General features: G+C 40.0%; 1 protein-coding gene across 3 annotated transcripts in view; it reads left to right on the top strand.

The window, feature by feature from the left end:
• Positions 1-21137, top strand: part of GRIN2A (glutamate ionotropic receptor NMDA type subunit 2A) — a 1360048-nt gene extending 1338911 nt beyond the window's left edge. For all 3 annotated transcript variants that reach the window (XM_075565333.1, XM_075565332.1, XM_075565334.1), the window contains 2 exons: positions 271-509; positions 15478-21137. In XM_075565333.1, the coding sequence (XP_075421448.1) occupies positions 271-509; positions 15478-17262 (2024 nt within the window). In that variant the 3' untranslated portion in view covers positions 17263-21137. The remainder of the gene's footprint in view (positions 1-270; positions 510-15477) is intronic.
• The last annotated feature ends 1620 nt before the right edge of the window (positions 21138-22757 follow it).

Below are 22757 nucleotides of genomic sequence, written 5' to 3'. Positions count from 1 at the left end.
AATAATCAGTTAACTTTACCTGGCAGCTATTTTCTGGACTTCCATATTCAGTAGATCACCCAGATTTGTATTGCACACGCCATCATTGTTTTGCCTTTGAGCTTTTTTACATTCACAATCTGCACATACATAAATATGCACTTTATATAGTGAATCAGAGTAGCAGTGCTTTACACCTGGTGGTGGCATTTAAAAATGACACTTAAATCTACCAAACCGGGAAGGTGACACTATTTTTTATGAAACTAATTTGTGCGTTGTGTTGTTTAGGTGAGATGGAGGAATTGGAAGCTTTGTGGCTGACTGGCATCTGCCACAATGAGAAGAATGAAGTTATGAGCAGCCAGCTGGATATTGATAACATGGCGGGCGTATTCTACATGCTGGCCGCAGCCATGGCCCTGAGCCTCATAACCTTTGTCTGGGAACATTTGTTTTACTGGAAGCTGCGATACTGTTTCACTGGAGTTTGTACAGGAACGCCGGGATTGCTGTTCTCAATAAGCAGGGTAAGTAAAGGATTGTTGTTACTTTAACTGTACCTTTCTCAAGTGGTGCAATAAGGAAGTCGCTTCAATTGGTCAACAGATTGCTGGACACATTGGACCAGATCCACAATCGGTGCAACACTTTAGCATGACTTTATTCCCATTTATATGAATAATAGGAGTAAAGGTGTGTTAAAGCTTAGCACTCTCTTATGGATCTGGGCCATGGTTTTCTCAATGCAAATAAACACCACTTCATTACTCTGTCCCACCTGTTAGTTACGTTCTATTCTTTTTATTTTCAGGACTACTCACTGTCAGACATTTTATTTTTTAGAATAAATGATAGAATAGAATGATTCCTGAAAATTGTTTGTGATTGTGACACCTTTTTTGCAGTTTGTTTGAATTGATGAAGTATATATTCTAACCCTTCGACATTAAATTTCTCTAGTTCCTCTCTATGGCTATTAAAACCCAAAGTCCCGGATTAAAATTCTTTGAAGTTTAATCATCTAATTGACTCTGGAATTCTTTATGCAGCACAAGTAGACAAAGAAATCATTAGAAGACAAAAAGCAATAATGCTATTTGCAATAAAAAAAAAAAGTATTCAGTCAGCTTTTTACCTTCCATTGACTAAATCAAAATGCACTGAAATGAAAAGATGAAGCGATCTGCAGGTAAAATGCTGCATTGTGTTCTGCATTCTGCAAGCCTAGAAACTGTCATTAATAAGCAAATCATCTGCATAGAGCATCCACAGCAATTTTTACAACCCCCATTTCTATCATGTCACATATCTGGCAATGGATTAAATGTCACGGAATAACACTGCCAGCTGTGATGTCTTCTTTTTCTTATAAGTATTTATTTTCATATAATTTTAAAGTGCGTTTTTTGAAAGCTCCAATAGATCATTCTCCAGGACAAATAACTGAAATTGGCACCAACCTATATTTGTTCTATAGCCATGTCTGGTTTGATATTACAGTGTTTATTCTGTTGCTAGATTGCAATTATTTCTGTGTCAAAAAAATGTAGAATTAATTTAGATATTAGATATTCTTTTACTATTTTTAGAACCTCCTGTTATATTCATTCACAGTGGATCCACGCATATTATTTCCTATGTTAATGCAACTGTTATGTCAAGTACACTATAAGGACCAATTTTAGTAGGAATGACAGTGTGCACTTTGTAGCTACAGTGTAAAAATGCATTTTTTTATAAAGCATTATAGTAAAGATGTTTATTTTAACAGAAAAGGCACACATTTCACAGCTTTTTTTTCCTTTTTATTATGTGGGTTAAGACTTACTGCGATACAAGTCTATAAAGTTTTAGACTTTTATTAACACTAAGGAGGTTATTGATTAATTTCAATAATGCTGATCAGTGCACAATCGTAGGGAAACTCCTATTAAGGATCACAGTTTAATAAATAACCCCCTAATGATACAAGTTACCAAACAGCTGTTAAATATAGTAATTTGCAAACTGCCACAAACATAGTGTTATAGTATGGGAAGATTATATTAAAAGTACATATTAACTACTCAAACGATGGCTCCAGAAAGAAAGAAAAATATATATATATATACTGTGTTCGACAAACCTATACATTTGCACGCCCCGGGCGAGTGGATTTAACATCGTGGCGAGCTCCTATTGGCCCAAGCAGCACACATTTGGTACTAGGTGGCGAGTAGATTTTTGTATTCGGCGAGTAGATTTTTTGGTGATTTGTCGACCACTGTATATATATATAAAAGTACAAAAAAACATTTGGAGGGATATGCTATGAACCACCAACTATGTGTGTCAGACAGATAGTGTACAAACTACTTTTGCAAATGGAAAAGGCAGCAAAAGTAGGTCATGTTGTAATTGTGGGTGACTGTATTTATCCTGACATTGACTGGGGTAATGAGATTAGCAGTACATTTAAATGAAACAGATTTCTTGGTTTGCTAAGAGACAATTACATGACCCAAATTATTGAGAAACCAACTTGGAATGTGGCATTACTGGAGCTTGTAATTTCAAACAATGTTGAAGTAATACAAAAACATTCAAATGATGGAATATTTGAGAAAACGTGATTATTTCATGGTTTCATTTGAAATAATAGACCAAAAACAGTATTATATGGGATCAACAAAGACTCTTAACTTCAGAAAGGATATTTTAATCAACTAAGAAATATTGTTCAAGTAATAAATCATGAATAAGGTCTTGCAGGAAATAATACAGAAGATAGTGTAAATGGACAGCCTTTAAAACATTGTTAAATGTGTTCCTTTGTCAGTGTATATACCCTTGGGCACTAAATGTACAAGAAACAAATAAAAACCAATTTGGCGTAATAAATGGTAAGGGACGGAAGTGAAAGGAAGAGGCAGGCATTTAGATTGTTCAAGTAAAAAAGGACAGACCATCACTTAAAATTTACGGGGTTCTAAGGCTGCGTCCATAGAAGGACAAGCCGTGCTGAGCCGTGCGGACGCTCCGCGCTGAGCCCCTGCATCGTCAATGAGGATGTCTTTAGAGGGGGCTCACGCGAGCGTCCGCAGGCATGCTGACGTGTTGGATTTTTCAGCCGACAGCCAAGCTGTTTTTCAGCGCGCTGTCAGCTGAAAACATCCAATCAGCGCGAAGCTGCGCTGTGACGTCGGCGCCGTGACGTTGATGTCAGTGCGTCGCAGGCGATTGGCCCAGCGACGTCACTGCCCCACCTCCCACCACCCCCCCCCCCCCCCACCTCCCAATCGCGCTCGCTGGCTCGCCTGCATGTGCATGAAATCGCACAGCTTCAGCGTCAGCGCGCCTCAGCACTGCTCCCCCCTCTATGGCCCCAGCCTAAGAAATGTAACATAAATTACAAAAATCAGAGTAGCAAACACTGAAAATGAAACAGTATTGCAATGAAAAGTAAGATCAATCCTTAAAAGTTATACAAATACATTAACAGCAAAAAGATTAGAAAAAAATAAAATATGTGAGATGGACAAATACATTAATTTGTTATGATAAGAAGGAGAAGATAGAGGTATAACAAAAGTATTTGGCTTTCTAAAAACCGAGGAAGAGCAAATTGCTCAAATATTACAACAAGAGGAAGCCACGGCCATAACATTAACTAACATTTGGCTAACACAGTAAGAAGCACAAAGGCAGCTCAATAAATTAAGGTAAATAATGCACCCGACCCCAATTGCATGCACCAAAGAAGCTCAGTTTAGGGATATTGGGATATTGACCATAGAAAGGCATTTAAAAATACATTTAGAAACAAGACAGGAATGCACACTATCCCCCCTCCTGTTCTCCCTAGCCTTGAACCCCAAACAATAAGGCTATTTCGGTCAGTGAACAGGACCATTAGCTAGTCCTTTATGCAGATAACATACTTCTGACCCTTACTAACTTACCCAGTCATATCAATGTCAAATTTAATTAAAGAAATAGAACATTTCAGTAAATTATCCAATTTTAAAATCAATTTATATTTTACTGCCAAACTATCCAACAAATGAAACAAAACTACCCCTTTACATGGAACCACTAGTACTGTACGTCAAAAGACCTGTATAAAGCAATCTACCCAACACTATTAAACATAATAGAAGACTAGTCTAAAATATGGAGTATATCCAGTAAATCATTTGCATAATTAAAACTATTAGACAACACATATAAAATCCTATCAGTTGGTACGTAATATATCCCACACAGACTACATAAGATGTTTCCAAATACACCTGACATGCTGGAGAGGATGTTACATATATGGTGGTGCTGCCCCCTCTGTCGACCCTTTTGGGAACAAGTCCTAAAAACAATCAAATTGATCTGCCAAATAAATCCCTCGCTTGTCCTGCTAAACAGGACCTCTTCCTTGTTAAAAACTAGAGAAATCCTTGGTCTTTCACTGTCTCAATGCTCTTAGAAGCACGATACAGTTACTATAGAAAACAAAAAAAATCCCCAACAATAACACCAGCCTCACAAAGATACGCAAAGTATACTACATAGAAAGACAAACAAATATCAAACAAGATCAAATGGACATATTTGAGGAAATATGGCTTATGTGGCAGATTTTACCTCCAATAGCACAAACTGTGATCCAATAGGAGAATAACATAAAGGGATAGCGTAATAGTTAATATGTAAGAAGTCTGAGACTAACACATAGGCCGATGCCTCAGGCCCAACACCTATCATTCTCAAAGGGCATTAACTTGCTGAAATAAAAATAGAATACCCTTGCATATTCCTCTACATGAGGACAAACAGGGAGGAGCCCCGCTCTTATTTTAATATTTAAACATTTTTCTCTCATTATTTTACTCCATGTTATGTGGTGGTGCATTACAGAATGGGTAACATGTAGAGTTAGAACTGTAGTTTTGCCACTAAAAATAATGTTGGGAAAAGGTTACCTGATGTCTATACAGTATCTTAATGCACAATTCCCTCCACAAAGATGGAATAACTGTTCCAACTGTATGTAATGTACACATACAGTGGTGTGAAAAAGAAAGTACACCATCTTTGAATTCTATGGTTTTACATATCAGGACATAATAACAATCATCTGTTCATTAGCAGGTCTTAAAATTAGGTAAATACATTGGGTTCCAAAATGAATATATACGAAATAAATAAAGTTCTTTTAACACTAAACAGTGTAACTTATGTCTGAATATATCTCATGGCATTACAGAGGAGAATCCGGTAGTCTTATTATTGTACTGTACAAGATGAGCATAATCTGAGACTGGTGACCTAGAAAGTACATTAAACATATTAAAATTAGAAAACATTTTACAGAGTGTGGGAGAGGTAAATCCAGAATACCACCTGCAAAAAAATAATTTCTAAGTCCCAATAATTCAGCTGATTACAAATAAGGCTCCACAATAAATCCTTAACGAAATGCATTGTAAGTAGAGATGGACGATTTTTGGGGGGCAAATTTGGATCTGCAGCGGATCGGCCGGTTCCTTTGATCCATGGATTTCAGTGGATCAATCTCAAAAAGGGCAATTTGCGTTTTGCGGATTTTTTATTATTATTACCAGTGGTCGACAAATCATTCAAAATCTACTCGCCGACCAAAAAAATCTACTCACCACCTGACAGAGACAGGGTGACACACTCACAGACAGACACACTCACAGACACACTCACAGACATACTCACAGACACACTCACAGACACACTCTCACACAGACACACTCACAGACACACACACACTCACTCACAAACATACACACTCACATACACACACACACACAGACGCACTCATTGGGTGGGTGACTGGAAGGGTATTCATTGAAAGGGAGGGGGCCCACCTGTGCAGCAGTTCATCCAGCCAGGCAGGAGGTGCGGTTGGTCATGCAACCGGTGCGGTAGCGTGAGGTTGGGCAGTGCGTGAGGTCGGGCAGCCGGGCGGGAGGTGCGTGAGGTCGGGCAGCTGGGCGGGAGGTGCGTGAGGTCGGGCGGGAGGTGCGAGAGGTCGGGCAGCCGGGCGGGAGGAGCTGGAGGACCAGCAGCTGGGCGGGAGGTGCTCGAGGTCAGGCGGGAGGTGCTGGAGGTCGAGCGGGAGGTGCTGGAGGTCGGGTAACCGGGCGGGAGGTGCGGGCAGTGCAGGCGGGAGGTGCGGCGGGCGGGCTGGCGCCAGGCTCCAATGGTGGCTCGTGCTTCTCAGCTCCTTGAGGCTGCGTGATGTTATGACGTCTCAGCGTCATGTTGGCATGACAACGCGGTGTCTGACGCCGCGTGTCCATTGCAGGTAGAGAAGGAGCCAATAGCGCAATCAGGGAAAATTGCATGCGCTGCTTGGGCGGCCATGAGGAGATCGCCACAGGGACAAATCCAGTCGCCCGGGGCATGTGGGCGACCGGATTTGTCGAACAATGATTATTATCAATACATTCCGTGGATTCCGCAACCCGTGGATGAATTTGTAGAATACATTCCGCAGATTTAGCAATCCGTAGGAATTCTCAAACGGATTGCTGAATTCGTGGATTGTTTTCTACAAATCTGTTCACAGGTTGTATCCAATAGCGGTTTCTGATGAATCAGCAGGGATTAAAACTGACCAAATACGTTGGATGATTTTACACCACAGAACGGATTTTGGGGAGAAAATGCGTGAAAATCCTGGAAATGGATTTGGGCAGATTCGCCCTTCTCTTATTGAAACAAGGGTTTCCATATTTTAACACATTTTCCATATTTATTTTGAAATGCATATGTTGGTTTCTCCATCATTCCAAAAGCCCATAAAGTTTCTCTCCAACTACTAATGGTGGATACAGAGATTCTATTAATGCCTATCCAAATGCCCTGCCAATCCTCATATTCTATATCTTTTTTGATGTCAGCTTGTTGTTAAGCAACTTTTTTTATATGTGTAACGGATTTTCTGGCCTGACCTGACCCACCCGATCTCATATTGGCCCCTGTGCTCTAACCAGCCCCCATTACATGGTCGTGTCTGGTGGTGCACCTGTTGGCAACAGGACTCCTGAGTCTCCCGCATGATGGTGTTGCCAACCCAGACAGGCAGCTGAGGTAGTGTATTAGAGTCCTACCTACATACAGTGCAGCGCCTCCACCTCATCAGGATCTCTGCGTCCGCAAGGAGATGGTTCTGATGAGGAACTCCTTCTTGGTGGTGCCTTCCGCTGTGGAGTAACTTCACACTCAAACAGTGGGGTTGTTGTGAAACAGGGCATCTTTATTGATCGCTAGGCAGACTGCCCCTCGCAGCTGGCAGCTCAGCCGCTCATCTCTCTGCTGCACTCCACCTGGAAGGTTCCTTCTCCTAATGGAGTTGCTTTCCACCTCTCCCCTCAGGGAGATTCACCAGCTTGTCTCGAGCTTCCCAGACTCACAGCTATTGCATCAGCCTTTGCAACACTGTTGCAGACCTCCACATGACTCTCCTGAACAGAGTCAAAACACCAACTGAACAGAACTGCTTTAGGAAGTGCTGTGCCTTATATAGACTCAGAAAGCAGCCACACATCTTGTGTCACTAGCAGTGGACACAGAGCATGTTACCACTCCCCTTGTATACATATGACACATCACTAGGGTGTGAGGGCAAACCTCCATGATTGTTACTGGCAACCCTGCATACTTACCAGGATTACTGCTAGTATGAAAGAGATATGTACACCAATTTTACACATGGCTACATTTGTAACACATATACAGATGTGGCCAGTCTTACCATCACCAGTGCTATGGATTAAAAGCAGAAAAAGCCGTGGCGCTGTGGGAGGGGCTTCTTCAACGGCACTGTGGGGGTCCATTCTTTTCAATGGAATCTCTGCAATGTTAATCCTTCTGGGCCATGATTTACACGGTCGCGGCTATGCCAACAGTAAGGTTGGCTACATTCAGTGGCGGATTTACAATTTTGCAGCCCTCAGGCCCATACATTTTTGTTGCCCCTACAATTTTCGTCTTGCACTTCCCTTAATACACATAATACCGCCCCCTCCTCATTACATATAATACCGCCCTCTCAATACACATAATACCGCCCTCTCCTCAATACACAAAATATCACCCTCTCCTCAATACACATAATACACCTCAACCTCGTTATAGCGCGATCCGCTATAACGCGAATCCACTTATAACGCGGTATTAATGTGGCTCCCGTTTTTAACACAATTTTTTTTTGGCAAACTTACACACACACACACATATAGATATATACACACACATACACACAGTGTATGAACACAATTATTGGGTTGATGGGCAAAGCAGCACATTGATGTCTTCTCTGGCAACAAAGGAGTTAATAGAATGGGGAAATGTACTTTAAGATCACCACCCTATTTCCTAAAAATAGCTTTAAAATAACCGAGACTGATTAATACAACCCACTTCAAAACTTGCCCAGCAGTGAGCGAGATTTACACCGCTGCCACCGTCGGTTATCTGCATAATATATTATATAGATGGATATTCTGGATTTGGGCATTAATTAAAACATGCAACAGGCATTGTTTAAGCTTCATCTACAACATGTGCAGCTCCTTCTCTCATGGCACTGTATACACAGGAAAGTGTAGCCGGGAAGTAACATTCCTCATACAGTGCAGAAATTCACTGCTTCCGCAAAGTTGTAGCCCTGATTGAACCCGGAGTGATAAGCGCGCGGAAGGTCACCACGAACTCTCCGGCACACTGGTTTGTCCTGTAGACCTGCAGACAGTAACAGGAGTCAATGCCAGACCCTCATGGTTTAACATTCCCTTGTCGCACACCCGTGGGTGTGAAGGTCACTTGCATCTCACTAGACCATGGCACAGGAGCAGATCTACATACTCAGATATCGGCAACCAAGGGTCACAGACAGCTTACATATTTTACTGCAAGCCTTTTCCGATATCACTTACAACTGCCTCCTCTCTTAACATCTTAAAGCTTACTTCCTGTCACGTACGACCCCCTGCTAGCACGCGACCTGCATATGGGACAAGGGTTAATACCGACGCTCGCAAGCGCACCCACTCTTCACCTCCGCAAAGGTCCGTCAAATGGACAATATCCCCTCTTACAGGATCAAGGATCTATACACAGCCCGCAAGCTTCCCCACTCTTCACCCACTCAGGGGTCCCTCAAATGAGTTGTATCTCTCCTCAGCACGTGACTTTAGATATGCAACCAGGGTTAATACACATGGCTACTCTAGCCAACCCCCCTTTCTCCTCTGCAAGGAACCAGCAAGTTAGTATTAACACCTACTCAATTGCATATCATAACCATCCACTGCCACCACCTGAGGTTATGCAGATATGATAAAAGATCTTAGACTATAATATTCGCCAGGGCCTCAGGTCCCTGTTATTATAGGAAAAACTATGCACTTAAACACAAAATCAGTTGTTATAACATGTGCCCGAATTCGTAAGTTATTCTCTCCTGAGCGCGCATTAGTTCATTCAGAGCCCAAAGCATTACTTATTAAATGTTTTAATATATATATAAAAATACAGTGCTTAGATTACAGAAAAGGTATTACAAAATAAACATACAGTTATTACAATGTAAGGCAGAACAGCTTCTTAAAATAAAATGATAAACATAAAAGAAAATCTATACTTCACCACATGACATAGATTTTCCCCCAGAGAGGTCGCTGGTAAGAAACATTGAAATAAACTGCTTTCCTATCTAAATAACTTCATAACTTCAGTTCAGTAATACTTACTGGCACGTGAGCATATGAATACATTTCGGCACACATGACGCTCCCAATAAGACTAAATATAACCGTGTAATACTAAAATTAAGAGAGATATTAATATCTGTCTCTTAGTACCTGCTAGACGTCGTGTTTGTAATCATTATTTGCGACTCGGTCCCACGGATACACACATGTCACATTCAGCATGTTCAGCAGAGGATGTCTCATGAAATTCTTAAATTTAATAAGTTCACTCATTCTGATATCTCCTTCTGTGGCCGCACCCCTGGCCCTCATAAAACACCTTGTCAAGAAATGCTTTGAAGCTGGGCCTCCTGTATAGAGAACGTTTGTCACAGGTGCTATATTTCCCACCCAATGCTCCAGACATGGGCCTAGATGTCTCTACCAGCAATATACACTTACTGCAAATTAGGTATTAACATATACCAAACCCCCTCTGTACTTTTCACACCCAACTTCAATCAAGCCTTTTGAAGCCCAGATATTTCTGAAAAGACACCACACATATTTGTATTTTCCTAAAACTGTAGCTCGTTAACCCCTTAAGCCCCAGAGGGATTAAAAATGCTCAATATCCCATGACATTATCCTGACACCTCCCTCCTTAAAATGAGCGAAGGAGCTAGCTTACATGCCAGCCCCATGCTCAAACAAATAAAACCTTTACCATTTCCTCTGGGTTCCTAGGGATGACAGGCTGTAATGGGAAGCTCTCGCCCCCCCCCCTTTGGCACAATCCCCCTTGAACACCCCCCCTGAGGTATTCTGTGATGGCAGGCTGTACTTGGAGACTATATTTGCCCCCACTCCGGTACAACCCCTGTCAGTCACTGTTCCCTGATCCCCAGTGTGCGTCAGTATCTGGAATTGTTCAGCGGATTCCTGGGCTTGTTGGGTCCCAGCGGTCTCATATTGGGTAAACATCTTGTCAAGATTATTATCTAGTAACATATTAGCAGGAATAACATCAATTACTTCCACCTCCCACACACCCTGCCCAGTGTCCCAGTTCAAGTATATGTTTGCCACCGGCAAAACGTGGTGGCCTCCTCCCACCACCCCCATACGCAGAGTCCTTCCAGAAATGATTTCCTCAGGCCGCACCAGTCCTGATCGCACCAGGGTAAGTGTAGCACCCGAGTGTCTCAATCCTCTCTACCAGCAATATACACTTACTGCAAATTAGGTATTAACATACACCAAACCCCCTCTGTACTTTTCACACCCAACTTCAATCAAGCCTTTTGAAGCCCAGATATTTCTGAAAAGACACCACACATATTTGTATTTTCCTAAAACTGTAGCTCATTAACCCCTTAAGCCCCAGAGGGATTAAAAATACCCAATATCTCATGACATTATCCTGACACTTCCCATAACACCGACTTCAGCATTCAGACTCCATGGGAGGTTGTTCTATGCACAGCTCTGCCAACAATCCTCGTGTCATTGTGACATCATGGCTGCGACAGGACCGGAATGCTAGGTTCTGCTTCCCCAGAGGGGGGGGCTGCCACTGTGACTCCGGGCTCTGGGAGAGCTGGGAGAGTTTTCCCAGATCTCCCGCCTCCTTTCCCCCCACAGACTCAAAGCTTCTCTGCAAAGACCAGTTGCTGCAGATGCCGGGTAAGTGCTGCTGTGGGGCGGGGGGGGGGGCTGCCACTGCAACGCCAGGCTCAGGTAGAGCTTTGAGAGTTATCCCAGCTCTCCCCATCTGGAGGGCGTGAAGTCCCTGATCACGGCAGCCATTTTTGTTTAAGTTAGCGCGACCCCGGTTATAACGAGGTCTGATTAGGTGGCCCCCAAGGACCACATTATAACGGGGTTCAGCTGTACCACACTCTCCTCAATACACATAATACCGCCCTCTCCTCAATACACATAATACCGCCCTCTCCTCAATACACATAATACCACCCTCTCCTCATACACATAATACCATCCTCCCCTCAATACACATAATACTGCACTCTCGTCATACACATAATACCGCCCTCTCCTCAATACACATAATACCGCCCTCTCCTCAATACACATAATACCACCCTCTCCTCATACACATAATACCACCCTCCCCTCAATACACATAATACCGCCTTCTCCTCAATACACATAATACAGCCCTCTCCTAAATACACATAATACCGCCTTTCCCTCAATACACATAATACTGCACTCTCGTCATACACATGATACCGCCCTCTCCTCAATACACATAATTCCACCCTCCCCTCAATACACATAATACCGCCGTCTCCTCAATACACATAATACCGCCCTCTCCTCAATACACATAATACTGCCCTCTCCTCAATACACATAATACCGGCCTCTCCTCATACACATAATACCGCCGTCTCCTCAATACACATAATACCGCCCTCTCCTCAATACACATAATACCGCCCTCTCCTCATACACAAAATACCGCCATCTCCTCATACACATAATACCTCCCATTCCTCATACACATAATACCTCCCACTCCTCATACACATAATACCGCCCACTCCTCATACACATAATACCGCCCTCTCCTCATACACAAAATATCGCCCTCTCCTCATACACAAAATACCTCCCACTCCTCATACACATAATACCTCCCACTCCTCAATACACTTAATACCGCCCTTCCCTCAATACACATAAAACCGCCCTATCATCAATACACATAATTCCCCCCTCCTCAATACACATAAAAAAAAGCCTCTCCCAACACACAAAATACCCCTCCAACACAAAACATTCCCCCATCCAGCACACACACAAACATTGCACCCCCCCTACAACACACATACACCATGGTACCCCCACTGCAACACACAACATGGCATGCTCCCCTGCAACGCACACACGCATACAACATGTCACCCTCCTTTGCATCACACACAACATGGCAGCCCCACTGCAACATGGCACCCCCCCTACAACACACAACATGGCACACCCCCTGCAACATACACACACAAAGACAACATGGCACCCCCCCGAAACACACACATCACATGGCACCCACCTGCTACAAACACAGAACGGAATCTCCCACCCCAAACGGAATCAATCCCCCTCCCCACTACGGAATGAATTTCCCCCCCACCCCAAAAAACACAGAATCCCCCCCAAACGGAATCTATCGCTTCCCCCTCCCCCCCCCCCACACACACACACAACAGGAGGTTACACTGCAGCTACCATTGGGTTTGTGGAGGCAGCAACACAGGATTAAGAGGTACAGTAACACAGACACACAGACACTCCCCCTCTTCACTCCCCTTAGTGGATGCCAGCACTGCTCCCTGCCTGCTGCCCTCTCCCCACACAAGAAGCTGCTGAGCGTGGCTCAGACAGAATTGAAACGTTGTTCCTGCGCTGTGCAGAATCTTGTAGCCCCGCCCATTCAGAGGTCTCCTCCAATCCAGGCTCGAGGGAGCCGGCGAGCCTGAAGACTTTGAGCACTGTGATGTCAGGAAGAAGCAGGGAAAATCTGCCGCCTCCAAATTCTGCCACCCTAAGCCTGGGCCTAATGGCAAATCTGACACTGGCAACATCTGTTCTAAGCCCTAAATATTTTTTTGGTAATGCACCTTAGTTATACCGTGTAATATAAAGACGTGGGATACAACAAACTCTCTAATTAATAGCTGTGATACATATATTTAAATTATATGTAAAAGATGTATAAATAAATAAATAAAATGCTTGGTAAAGCATGTTTTTTTTTCTTATCCTGTAAGGGGACTGTGCATACAGTAGTATTTGCTTTTGAATTGCATCTCTGAGAGACATTTTGCAACTATTAACTTGCATAACAAATGCTATGTGTAATCACTGTGCAACACAAATAGCAATTATGCCATTGTCTTCTACTGCAATACACAGACCATCTCTCAATACAGGGTGCAATGTTCTTGTGGGAAAGGAACATGGGATGATACAATATCAGTCATTAATATCTGAGAGAAAATTGTTTTTGCGAATAGAGGTGTGTAAAGTTGACCCAGTTCAGTTTGCACACAGTGAACTTCTTTTGCAGTTGCAGTTCATATACCAAAAATGCTGACAGTGTTTTTGGATCTTTTTGGCTTAATTAAACATTCATATCATTAAATAAATGTTACAAACGCTGTAAAATGTTGTAAAATATGCCCCAAATTCACAAAATTATGAACAGATGCATGGGCCTATATTTGCTAAGTGGTGCTACTCCATTAGACGGGTGAATCTGCCCAAATCCGTTTTCTTGCATTTTCCCCTCAAAATCCACTTCACGGTGTAAAATCCACGGACAGATTTGGTCTTTTTTATTCCGCGTGGATTCATCAAAAACCGCCATTAGATACAACCCGTGGACGGATTTGTAGAATCCAATTAGCTGATTCAGCAATCCGTTGGCGGATTCTCCGCCATCCTCATAGCTGATTCTGCGGATTGGATGCTGCAAATCCGTTCATGGGTTGCGTAATCCCAGAGTGTATTGGTAATAATATTTTATAAACCTGCAAAGCGCGAAACACACTTTTTTCAGATTGATCTGCGGAAATCCGCAGACCAAAGAAATCGGCCGATCTGCTGCTGATCCAAACCTGCCCAAAACATTTGCCCATTTCTACATAAGATACTGTACATTCCAGTCCCTGAATACACCTTATAACTCATTCAAGTGGATGGTGTCTTCCGATTCCGACACCATGTGTCTTATGGAATACCAGTTTAGTTGGGGCACCGTCCCTTAGTAAGATTTTGTTTGCCTGTGCCCAAAATTCACCATCTTTGCAAATAGTGAAGGTTAATTCATTTGCTAGCTGGGAATCCTCCTGCTGATTGTCATTTTTTTAAAATAAAACTATTGTTCTAAATTGTATAAATTAGGTTGACATTTTCTTGTTATAATACTCTCTCATCTATTACTGTTGCAAGTCAAAATGCACAGGGAAAATAGTGCAGAAAATGGAAGTGTCACCGGATTCTGACAAAATTAACTGCATCAGACTTGCAGTAGCTGTTTGAGGCTACAGTACATATCAGAAGTTTTACAGTTACACTCATAGTTGAATTTTAACAAACATATACAGGTACCAAAAATAAAAAAAAAAACATTAAAAAAAATATGTTAAATGCTGCCACTCTTGTTATATACTCCGCGTTGTATTTTTATTAATTTTTTTTTTTTTTTTTTTAGAAATGTGAAATTTTATATGTAATTGTGCATGTAAAGATGAATCAAATTCCAGATCAGTAATGCACACATGTTAAAATGCTACTATGTACTATGCATGTGAATTGTTCATGTGAAACAAACATTTTAATAATTGGGGAATGTTGTTGTTTTACATATAAGTAGTGGAGATGGGTGAATTATTCGCCAACATTCGAATTCACCATGAATATGACATTTATATGTAACTGTGGATATTCAGAGTTTGATATAAACTATGATTCACCTGATTAAAAAATGCATGCTAATGTATGGAATTCTGCCAGTGGCCACCATTCGCAAATTTGTCCTAAACATTCGATTCATCCACACCCTGAACTATTGGTTTTGGAGGAGGTACTGGTTTTCTTGGGCCTTTAAGCCAAGTACAATACAGCATTTCAGCATTTCCTTAATCAGTTTATGGGGGTCTTCTGTATTCTAAAATGTTTAAGAAGGTAGAGTTGTGCTTTATATTATAGCTTTGATAAAAAATGGAAAAAATAAATACTCACAATTTTTCTTTTTTCTTTTTAGGGCATTTACAGCTGTATTCATGGGGTGCATGTCGAAGAAAAGAAAAAATCCCCTGATTTCAGTCTTACTGCCTCTCAGACAAACATGTTAAAACTATTGAGATCATCCAAAAATATCACTAACTTGTCCAATTTAAATCCCTCTCAAGGCAATTCACCCAAAAGAACATCTGAGTATATTCAAAGAGGTCTAATGGACATGGTCCTAGATAAGGGCAATTTAATTTATTCAGACAACAGACCTTTTCAGCAAAAAGACATTTATGGTGATAATACACATGATCTCTCCATATTTGCTGGTAATCGTCACAAAGACAACCTTAACAACTATGTGTTTCAGGGTCAGCACCCCCTTACACTTAATGAATCTAACCCAAACACAGTCGAGGTTGCTGTTAGTGCAGAACCAAAGGTAAACTCCAGGCCCAGACAGCTTTGGAAGAAGTCTGTAGAAACCATGCGTCAAAACACAGGTTCACTGAATGAAAATGGGGCTGATGAGCCCAAGTCATCTGGCAAAAACCAATGCTTTCTTCCTGAAGATGGACATCATTCTGATGCATCAGAGGCTTCAAGTAGGGCAACTTGTCATGCAGACCCCGAAAACAACAACAAACACCATAAAAGTAAGGATAACTTAAAAAAGCGATCCGTGGCAGCCAAGTACCCCAGAGACTGCAGTGAAGTTGAGCTGACATATTTAAAAACCAAACAAAGTTCTACTCGTGATAAAGTATACATAATTGATGGTGACAAGGAACCCAGCTTCCTAATGGAGCAGCCCCAATATGTTGAGAATGCCTCTGTTCATGAGGATGGAGATTATCCTGAGGTATATCAGGATCACAATGATAATTATAGAAAGGCTGAGCCATCTCTGCATGTTAATAGGACTCCACTGCACAATGAAGACAGTCTTCCAAATAACGACATCCAACAATACAAACTATTTTCAAAGCACTATAGTTTAAAGGAAAAAAATGCTCCTGTGACTGAAGTCAATGACAGATACAGGCAAAATTCAACCCACTGCAGAAGCTGCCTTTCTAATGTACCCAGTTACACAGGCCATTACTCAGCTAGGTCCCCATACAAGTGTGATGATTGCTTACATATAGGAAATCTGTATGATATTGATGAAGATCAGATGCTGCACGAGACAGCCAACTCTATGCATTCTGAGGATGTTTATGAGCACAACTGGATTGAGAACAATGCTCTGCAGTTTCAGAAAAAAAATAAGTTAAGAATTAACAAGCAGCATTCATGTGACAATGTCAACAAACCAAGGGAAATAGATCTTGGAAGGCCATCCCGTAGTATAAGTTTAAAAGATAAAGAAAGGTATGTACAAGACAGCCCTTTTGCAAATCTTGTTATTGTTCCCCATGAAAAACTATTGGGCAACAAGGCCTCACTTTTTACACACTCTTTAAAGGAGAATAAGCGAAGCAAGTCCCTTTACCCTGACAATTCCTCTGATAATCCTTTCCTGCATTCTTACCAGGAGAACCAAAAACTAAGTCATGGAAGGAGTTCTTCTGACATTTATAGACCATCCTCAGCAACAAAAGCAAGAAATGATAACTATTTAAGGTCATCTATTAAATCCACTACTTCATACTCTTCAAGGGATGGACGGGTCCCCAACGACATGTACATTTCAGAGCATGTTCTGCCTTATGTCACAAGCAAGAATAGTGTGTACTCGGCTCCAAGGGTCGTAAATTCCTGCAGCAATAGACGCGTATTTAAGAAAATGCCTAGTATTGAATCAGATGTTTAAATTGTTTATGTACCATATTTTACCATGAAAATACACTGTAGCTGCCAACATTTTAGAAGCAAAAGAAGTATTATTGACCAATGCTCTGGGAATTGCTGCGTGTGATTTCTGCCTACATACTGTACTGTAAAATAATGAACACATACTGTAAATAACATCTCTTGTTTACGTATCCACAACATTGTTAAAAATGAACGCATAAGCCATTTTTAAAAGAAAATGACAGATCTTCTTAATAAAGCCTATATAAATATTGGCAACTATAATTTTATGTACTTTACCCATTCATGTCATTTAAATTGCTATGTTGAGCACCTTCTCATGTCATTTGTCACCCAATGTTTTTAATAGCGGAATAAGCAATATTGTATGCATGTAGTTTGGCACATAAAAAGTTTCATGTAAGAATGCATCTGCACAGTTACAAAGGGTTGAAGAAATGAACTTTCACAATTATATTTTCAACAAAGATACTGCAAGGATTTCAAGACTGAAAAATACATGAAGGTCTCAACAGTTTATCTTTTTTGTGATATGTTCAGAGAAAAGTACAGCAGAAAACTGATACGTATCAATACTAATATATAATGTTTTGCATAATAAACATGCATTTCTTCTGATAGTCCATATTTACTTGAACTTAAAATCAGGTCTTATTAATTATCTGTTCATTTAGATATCAATTAAATAACAACATTGTTAATCCAATGGTTCGCTAGATCTAGCCATTGTCATCTGCCCCAGAATTAATTCAACATATCATAGTATAATCTAGATTATAGATTATCACAGATTTTTCATCTAATTCAATTTGTCATATTGGCACAGTATATTGCAATATATTACAATACATGTATATCATGCCATAATGATCAATGGCATGGGCTACATCTGTATATATACTCTATCTGTATGTATAAGAATATATAAATATATATGTATATATATACATATGCATTTATATGTGTATATATAAATTTACTCTAGCCCCTTGCTAATGATTACTCAGGGCTGTATAGTAATTTCTTATCCCTTGTTATTTTCACTTCATAATAGTTGTTCATTGTACAGAATACAGTGGAGTCATCAGATTCATCTAATGTGAATATTTGTGACATTGTTAGACTTTTACCAACCACAAACAGCCATACATTCAATGTAGCCTATGGGGAATGCAAAATCATTTATTTGCATGTTGATCAAATTCTATCATCTTTTAGTGTCTTCTTTTACAATAGCATATATGTTATCGTAAAACCATCAAGCTATGTAAAAGAATAGTTATTACGCATTTAGTACATGTTCTGTATAAACTGTGGTAGGTCAGTAACTTATAACTGTGTCCTCCTAATATTAATCTGTTACTCGTAACACACCACAAGTTATGGGCATCATTGGAAGATAGAAATATACCCACTGAATTTACTAAACTATTTCTTGTTTATACCATATTTTATAATAAACAGTTTACAAAAATGGAAAGTTTAATATTGTCTCACTATATAGTGATACTGTCTTATTTTAGCTATGCACAACAAATCTCATAAGAATGCATCATGAGGAAACTTTATTAGCCCCACGTAGCTATATACATGTATATTGGAGTTGCAGTGATAAAGTGAGCGCTTAATGCTACATCTCCTCTACTATTCGTATGGATTGTTTCATAATTCAAAGTATTTTTTTTTATGTTTTACAAATTTGAGCCCGGAAACGTAGCTGTGAAAAAGCACAATAACTAATACTGTATCACAGACTTATTTTGGTAAGATTAGTTAGAAGCTAATACCCAGGTGAGAAATGCAGCAGCTATCCCACAGCTTTAAGAATCACTAAATTAGGAAGCAAGGTTTTAGAATATCACAATTGTCGCGTACGCCACACCTGTTAGCACGTGACTTGTGTATATGAAAAGGGTTAATACTTGCTATCCTGCTGACTCATTTACCTACCCGCAGGGCCCTCAAAATGAGTAATATTTCCCTAAAAAAATTATACTAATCCAGTATTACGCTGCCACCACCACGAATAATTGAAGGTCTTATCTCTGGAGTTCCTGGGCCCTTATTTACTGGCAATTAACACAAAATCTATTTTAGCAAAATGTGTCCGGAAATGCGGTTTATCCCTTTTAAAAGATACAATCAGAGCCCAAAGACAATACTTATTCAATTTTAGATTTAATATATAAAAATGTGGTTAACAGAAAAGAACGTTACAAAGAACATACAATATAGAAATGCAGAGAGTTTAAAAAATAACAGTCTATAAAACAGAAATCTAAATACGTTACACATAACAATATCAGGTTCTTCAAAGAGGGTTTGACGTTGAATAAATAATAATTGTTTGTTCTTGTATAGCACTGCTAGTTTTATGTACAGTAGTGCTTTACAGAGACATTTTCTAGATGCAGTCCCTGCCCTGTAGAGCTTACAGTCTATGCCTAAGGCACAGGGAGATAGGGTGACTTACCCAAGGTCACAACACTGGGAATTGAACCAGGTTCCCCTGCTTCAAACTCATTGCCAGAGTCAGTGTCTTTACTCACTGAGCCGCTGTTTGTTTGTTTATTTATTTATTGGCATAAAACACCCCTCTACAGTATGATGATTTCCAATTTCATATCCAAAATTCATGTTTTTTATTCTCCAACTTCCCTCCGTCACAAAGATGAGCCCCACCTTTTGTGGGTGTTTTCCCACTTAACTCACAATCATCCATCTCTTGTGACATTTATGACTGGGGATGGGGAGTATAAAAATAACCCATAATTCTTTTCCCCTGACTCCTAGAATAATGTTACCCACATTATTGTGTGTGGTTGATCATAATACAAGGTCAGACATCTATTTGGATAGGGACCATTTTAATATTTAATATTTGACGGAAAAATATGGATCTGACAGATGCATCATAACTAATCCCAGAATATGTTTAATTCGCCTGACTTCACAGTTCACAATGCTTTATTCTTTATTCTTGTGAATGATATCAGATCCCAAATATCTGATATTTTGTAAATCTGTAAGGAAAATAATATTGAACTTTTGAACCCCTCTTAGTCTGGTTTAAGGAGTGTTCCATAACGTTTAACGATCAGCCTGGCTGACCTAGTCCAGTCTGTATTCTATCTGAGTGTAACCTCACTGTAAGCAGGGGTGTTGTTTTATGGCTTAATTACCCAAATAAACACAGAGCTAGCCACTATTAGATAAACCTACCCTACCCGGCAATACAGAAAAAAAATGTATTTTAAAATGTTCCATTACCCCGTTTATTGCTGTATTTTAACACAACTACATAGAAAAAGACATTAAAATCACAACAACAATTAAACAGCATTTTTTTATTTTCCAAAATAGAAATATTTTGGAGGAATTTGCAACATGCAATATGATGTGAGAGAAAAAGGATATATCCATATAAAACAATAGACATAGGCGGGATTGTGCTTTAAAATAACACATAAGATATTGTTTAACCTGAGGCAGAATCTGGTTAAAGTTTTATCATCTGCATGTTTGATAGTACACATATTCACAATAATATTTAACTATCAAAATGTTGCCAGTGGGACATTTTTTGGGGGGGTACAGCCAAACATTTCGTATCTACAAGAATTCAGTTATTTACACCATGCCAACGTACTCAGCCAGCAACAAAGCATTTTCACAGCATTGTTGGAAATAACTGCAATATTTTTCAGCAGTTGGAGGTAAGGTTTAAAATCATATCACAGCCTTTCACACTTTGTAGCCCCGGACAGAATTATATTCTGAAGTTTTACCTTGCCAGATTATTTCACTATAAGAGAACCTACAATGTCTGACTGATTTATAAATATATATATCAGATTATTTCACTATAAGAAATCCTACAATGTCATATATATATATATACATATATATATATATATATATATATATATATATATATATATATATATATATATACAGTATATACTGTACAAACCAATAATACAACTATAATAATTGAGGGAAATTGATAATATATATAGTTAGAAATATTTGATGTTTTCAACCTTATATTTCCTATATTAGCCATTTCATATTTTTATAAAACGGCTTCCCGAGTGGGAAAAATCAAATATTGTATGGAGCTGGTCCTACAGACTGAAAAGTTAATGTATTGATTCTACAGTTTATTTCTGTTCCATATTGTAATTCATATGACAGAATGCAATGTCAACATCAGCTGAGTAACTACTGCATTAGTCAGGCCTCCTTCTTCATCAACCTTGGAATAAAACGTATTTATCTTTTAAGTTTGGAACCATCCATGATCAATATAAAACTGTACATGTGAAATAGAAAAACTGTAAATAAAAGCTGAAAATAAATATTGTGTAAAAAAAAACACTTAAGGTATATTAAATGAGTTCTGGTGTATTATTGCCTACGGATATAAATGTTTGCACGCCAATCTGAATCAGTACCAGTCTTCTCCAATGTAAATGTTACTGCAGTATTATCAGCCTCACAAAGCAGCCACTGTCAAGGATACTATGGTAAATTAAGATGGAATTCTCTTACGTTTAGGGAATTGGTTGTCAAGTGAGTGAAAATAGCATTAATGCCACAAAAGGCAAGTCACTGGAGTATTACTTGCTTTTTTCAAGCAATCTTTATTAATAGAGATGTGTGAATCTGTAGGAAGAGGAGTGGCTAACATTTAAGAATTTGGGGGGGGGTTTAATTCGATTCCTTGCTAATCGATTTGCCAATTCTCCAAGGCCTAATAAAGCCACCAAATGAATGTCATTTTTCACATGCAGTTGCTTTTTAGTTTCATGCAAATGATACAAAACAAAACGGTTTATCCCAGCAAAGTCATTAAACAAAGGTCACAGTGATGGAAGTTGGCTGTTATTATAGCCATTGTTTTAAAAATGTTTAACTTTTTTCATTTTTAAGCTTGCCCTTCAGTTATTAGGCTTGAACTCAATGTACAGCCGCGGCTAAGCTTAATCTAAAGTTTAACCGCTTTGCTTCTCATTCTTTTTTTTCGGCCGGAATTGGCTGCGCGCCAGCCGCATCTCACGGCCGCGCGCGGACGGTTCTCCAATCAGCGCCTAATGGCGCTGAACAATAGAAGCACCTGCGGCGCCAGAAAAAAAAATGGCTGCATCTGCACAGGGTTTTAAATTACCCGCGGTGCAGGCCGCCTCCGAGTAAGTTTAGCCGCAGCTGTAATTGTAACGGAAGCAGCATTTTCCCTTCCTATTAGTAGAGATGGGCGTATCAGCCCAAAGCCATTTCCCCAATTTCACCCCCCCCCCCCCTCCACACTCCCCCCAAATCCGTGTTGCGGTGTAAAACCAGCAAGCGGATTTGGTCAGTTATTATCTCTACGGATTCATCAAAAACAACCATTGGATACAATCCATTGACGAATTTATAGAATCCAATCCGTGGCGTTAGCAATCCGTTGGCGGAGTCTTTAAAATCTAACAACGGGTTGCTGAATCTGTG

The sequence above is a fragment of the Ascaphus truei genome, chromosome 11, assembly GCF_040206685.1.
Source record: "Ascaphus truei isolate aAscTru1 chromosome 11, aAscTru1.hap1, whole genome shotgun sequence".
NCBI classification, from domain to species: Eukaryota; Metazoa; Chordata; class Amphibia; order Anura; family Ascaphidae; genus Ascaphus; species Ascaphus truei.
The sequence above is the reverse complement of the archived record's forward strand: the minus strand, read 5'-3'. Positions and strand labels throughout refer to the sequence as shown.